Source organism: Phoenix dactylifera, unplaced genomic scaffold (assembly GCF_009389715.1).
Source record: "Phoenix dactylifera cultivar Barhee BC4 unplaced genomic scaffold, palm_55x_up_171113_PBpolish2nd_filt_p 001336F, whole genome shotgun sequence".
In the NCBI taxonomy this organism is placed as follows: domain Eukaryota; kingdom Viridiplantae; phylum Streptophyta; class Magnoliopsida; order Arecales; family Arecaceae; genus Phoenix; species Phoenix dactylifera.
The window spans coordinates 100,566-105,732 of record NW_024068665.1 but is presented as its reverse complement, the minus strand read 5'-3'; the positions used below and the strand labels follow the sequence as shown (position 1 = coordinate 105,732).

The 5,167-nt window shown below is 38.8% G+C and overlaps 1 protein-coding gene across 1 annotated transcript; it reads left to right on the top strand.

Moving 5' to 3' along the window:
- The first annotated feature begins 926 nt into the window (after positions 1–926).
- LOC103705300 lies at positions 927–1,784 on the top strand. The gene has a single exon (XM_017842313.2). The coding sequence runs from the start codon at positions 1,092–1,094 to the stop codon at positions 1,515–1,517; it is 426 nt and encodes a 141-aa protein (XP_017697802.1). The 5' UTR covers positions 927–1,091; the 3' UTR covers positions 1,518–1,784.
- Positions 1,785–5,167: the final 3,383 nt, after the last annotated feature.

Genomic DNA, 5,167 nt, shown 5'->3' with positions numbered 1-5,167 from the left:
CTGGTTTTTCCACATATTGTTTTATTCTATTTCATTTATTTTTTATTTCTCTTCTCTTATTGCTCTTTTTATTTCCAATTAAACGCACGGGTGGAATACTTCCACCGTTCTGCCTAAAAAACAAAAGAAGAAAAAGAAAATTATTGGTACTAATAACAAGGCAATTAGAATGAAATTTTCAGCAAATCTATAATATGTCAAAATTAAATAACAAGTTGGTCCCATGGGCTTAATATTATATTTTCCAGCAACATCACCATCCAAGTTTATGTAAAACCTTAATAAAATTTCATCAAATAGTTTACGCGGTGACTTGTTAAAGCTAGGAAATGGAAAAAATATGTACGAATTTATATTTTTTTCTTATTTTGACCAAAGCTATATCTCGTAATCCATTATTAATCTCATGGCTACCATTTCATCTTGTGCTCTTTGCATAATTGCTCCATGTAAGAGTAATCTAGAACTACTTTTTTATGAATATTAAATTTTATTTTTCTATTCGTAATGCGAATTGTGTATGCATGTTGACTAACACCTAGAAAACTATATTGCACGCTAGCACCAAAGCAATTTAATTATGATATCTCATTGTTTCCCCAGCCTTTTAACACTGACTTTTTCTAGCCCTTGCTTTGTATCATTTTTGGCCTGGGATAGCCGGATCTCAAGTGGAAATAGAATTACGTTAAAACCAGCCGTCCCATTCTGACCACTTTTTTTACGTTTCCCTATGCATTTATAATTGGCCTTCTTATTGAAAGATTTTCGTTGCATTCATATACGTTATGTATGATATTATTATTTTAGCAAAAAAAACAAAAAATCTTCTGGCATGCCTTGACATTATGTTCGCATGACCAAGCTGAGCTCAAAATATTTGATCGTTTCCAATGGAGACTGTGACCTAAAGCTTAGTAATGAAGCTCATCACCTTAAACATGCCTTACAGGCTTAAACCAAGCGCTAACCTTCATCTATAAATTCTCCCTACTCTCTTCAACCTTCAGCTCATCAGCCCTTCATCGTCCAAGCCTTTGCTTGTTTTCTTACATTGTTCTCTTAGTGAAAGCACAAATATCTGAGGTAAGATGGCAACCCAGACCATTGAGAACTACCGCGAGGCCGCCGAGGTGTACCAAGGTGATGCCCCCTGCAGGGAGAAGTTCACCCAACTCCTCGAAGAGCACGGCCTCCCGAAGGGTCTGTTTCCCCTCGAGGACATCAAGGAGTTTGGTTACAACCGTGCAGCCGGGTTCATGTGGCTGGTCCAGAAGAAGAAGAACGAGCACACGTTCAAGAAGATCAAGCAGACGGTGTCGTTTGCCACCGAGGTGACAGCCTTCGTGGAGCAGCGGAAGATGAAGAAGATAACTGGGGCGAAGGGGAAGCAGCTGTTGCTGTGGCTCTCTCTGGTCGAGATTTACATCGATGACCCATCGTCCGAGAAGATCACTTTCAAGTCCGGCACCGGACTCTCTGACAGCTTCCCGGTGTCTGTCTTCGAGCTTGAATAGCGTGTGTGAGAGAGAGAGTTGGTGGAGGGACTAGGGCTGGTTCTCTTTTCTCTGGGTCATGGGAAATGGAAATTAGCCTTGCTATCTATTGCCCTTTTTTTACTATTTCTTTGGGTGGAATCAATCGCTATCTGTCGTCGAAGTTACTAAGGTTATCTTGGGCAAAGCTGCTGCATCAACTAAGTGTTCCAGTTCATCATCTTAATATAAATATATTTTTAAATATACCAAATGATTCAATTGTATACACTTTGAGTTTGAAGTACAGCTCCGTACGTATTATAAACTTATTCTGACGATCGGTCCTTTAGGAACTTAATCATCTTAACCACGAAGTCCCGAAGTGGTTCAGCATGGCGACAGATCATTCCTTTGGCTTGGCAAACGGATCCTCCGCAACTTATGATTTAAGAATAAACCTTGATACATTTAATCCGAAAGTGATGATAATTACATATGAGATACTTGAATCTGGTTGACTTTTTTTTGGCGTTTTGGATAATTATATTCTCCTTACTTATTTGCAGTCATAATTTGGAGAGGGGGATAAATTAATGTCCAACATAATGATGAAGAGTATAGGATATTCAAAAAATCTTAGCCTGCTCTTTTTTCTCACGAGAAATCGATGTCCAAAATCTTAAAAGAGTGATCCTTGACTGTTCCATCAACCTGAAAGAGCTCGATGAATAGCATGTGAACCATAGGTCGGACGCCCCCACAATTTGAACATAAATCTGATAAACGATGCATAGCGTATACCTGAATAAATAAAGAAAGCATGAGTTAAGTGCACAATATCAAATGCCAAGCTTTAAGAATGTTTTAGCATCCTGGTGTCACACTAATTTCTGGAGAGGACGCAACAGAACCATGCCTATTGATAATAGAAAATCCTTAACGGTGATGTTGTAGCCAATAAAAAGGAGCATCAGAGGACGGTCGTTTTACCAAATAGACCAAGAATCTGATTTCCAGATAGGCAAGCGCGTTGGAGCAAGAGGCATGCAAAAAGAGCATTGTTTTGGGCTGCTAGCTTTACTTTTTGGGATTGTTGATGCATTCTTGGAGATGCAGAGGAGCCAAGTGGCTCTGAAATGTCACCTTGGTGAATGTAGAGATCCTCTACTGTGAGCATTCTCGACCAACTTCTAGCAGATTTGGGATGGTGTGGTTTCATTTCAATAACGGTATGAGCTAGTAAATGAAGGCCACTTGAGGTCACAAGCAGATTAGAGAAAGAAGCAATGCACTGCCAATGGGAGGCATGGAGCTGGTGTGAGGAGGAAGAAGATATTTTGCTTGCTTATGAAAGCTGGTATCCTTGACAACTATCTCGGCACTGACAAGGTTTAGAGCTAAGGCGAGTAGCTTAAATGAAGATTGAAGCTTTTTAGAGGACCAAAATCATGACATAAATGCATCACTAACCAAGAGAAATACTAACAGCCTCTGAAATACTCAAATTTTCTGAAGTGGATGGAGACGCTTGCAGTTTCATAGCATGCAAGTATAAAGCTCTCAGGCTGAGTGCTAATTCTTATTAGCAGACAAAGTCATCGAAAAGTTGGAATCCGCTTATATTGTGAAGGTAATGAGAGTTGCCTAGAAGCCAAAGATCTGAGGGCATATAAATGGCTCCATTCATGCCTTTGGAGAGGCATAATTCAAGTTATACATGGGAGGTGCATCAGTACTTGCTTTGAAGCTGACTTTTGGGTGCTACAGGTTGCATGCTTCGAGTTGGAGTCGGAGCTAGTTTGGTCATTCTGATGTTCAAAACTAAGCTTGGAGTTTTAGTACATGAAAGGAAGTGGTGTTTTGAGTCGAATTAAGAAACATTTTTAGTGGATTTTAGTTGAATCGATAGTCCTAAGCAATATAGGTTTGGTGTTCAAGTGTTCAGCATGTATTACAGGTAGTCTAGGAGCTAATTAGTAGCTTCATATATGAGAGAAACCATACCTCTGAATAATTATCTAATTTGTAAATAAGTTTTCTGCTTTATTGTATATTCCGTGAAACTTGTGGGTGCCCTTACCATTACCATACAGTTGGCCTCACTTAATGGTGCCTCATGTTGTGACTACTTGCTTGTTCCATTAAGTTGAATGTGCATTCGAAGCATACATGTGAACTGCATTCCGATGACCGATGATAATCTGCAGCCACAAATTGCAATTCAAGGCACAGAAGCATGGCAAGAGAGTATTACAACACTTTCAAATGGGAATACATGCACGCAAGGCAAAAGTTGATGCAGTAGATGGGTGAAAGGAAGTTAGAATAGGTTTCATGGCACCATGTAGAGTGAATGGAACAGAAAACCAGATCCAATAGTAGATGAAGAATGAGGTCGCATTGGTGTGGGGAAGGAACAGAAAGGAACCTTCCTCCATAGCTCCTAAAACAAAAGAACAAAGTTGGTGAAACTGAGAGCCAAGGAGAAATGTCATATATTCAGCAACTGCAGCCATTAAAAAGAAGTTCAAGAAGAGAATAGTTGAATCTGAGAATAGTTGAAGGGAAAACAGGGTGGCCCTCTAAAATATGTGCACATTTTTTGCACGCAAACAGGAGCACAACTAGAATATAGCCAGGAAGCTGCAATCTCAGAGAAAAATGAATGAAAGAGTGCAAGAGGGCAATAAAGGATGAGTTGAAGAGGAAATTCAGCTTAAGGAAAATAATTAGCTGATTTTGGGTGAAAGTGTGAAACTACACTGATATACATCAATTGGTTGGTGGCAGAGTTGTGCAAGTAACTATAGCTTTTGTTCTTTTAAGAACCTGATGAAATACCAAGTGACTTGTTTACTTGAGAAATAGAGTTATATCTCATCCTAATTGAATTCCAACTGTGATGTGCTGATGGTTAATTGAATTCCAACTCTGAGCCTTCTTAATGACTCTAGACCCTGATAATAACCTCATTTATAAGGTTGGACAAATTCTATTTTAAGTTACTTGCATAAAGTAAAACTGCATTTATCTTTTTTACATCTCAGTTTAGACTTGCCCTCTCTGAGAGTGTCTAATTTGGTACATTGAGTGCAAGAACTGGATGTGATAGGAGAAATTAGGTTCCCCATTTTTTTGATAGGCTTATCTTGCTGGTCGATAAGCTGCAGGTTTAAAACAACCTCAGCATTCAATCCAGTACAATTTAAGTCTAGGATTTATTCTCTCAAAAATTTGACTCTAGGGTTTATAATCCGAGTCCTCCAAGTTGAGTACAGATGGCCAATTTAAACCAGGCTGTCTGCCTTTCATTTTCTGATCATAGTTTAGTAAAGGTTATGTTACAGCATTGATTATTTAACATAACATTGCTGCTATGGAAGAGAATTTGAGGCATAATTTATGGCAAACACAATGATACTGAAGGATTTTATAGAGACACCCTACAATGTTGAGATAAGGCTTGTGGTTGTCTAATTGTAGTTTTAGTTTCCTTTCTTTCATCCTTTTTCTTTGCCAGTTTGAGAGGGGCATCTAATTGTACATTTTACAAGATTTTATATATCACATCAATATGCACATTCTGCACAATAATCATTTTCTCCTGGTGCTTCAAGCTGGTTAGGCAGCCATTCAATCAACCCCCCCTGAATTTATGAGCAATCATGGGTTCCATTATAGTGCTTACT

Coding starts and splice junctions, on each gene's coding strand:
- LOC103705300 (XM_017842313.2), top strand. CDS start 1,092: ATGGCAACCCAGACCATTGAGAACTACCGCGAGGCCGCCGAGGTGTAC.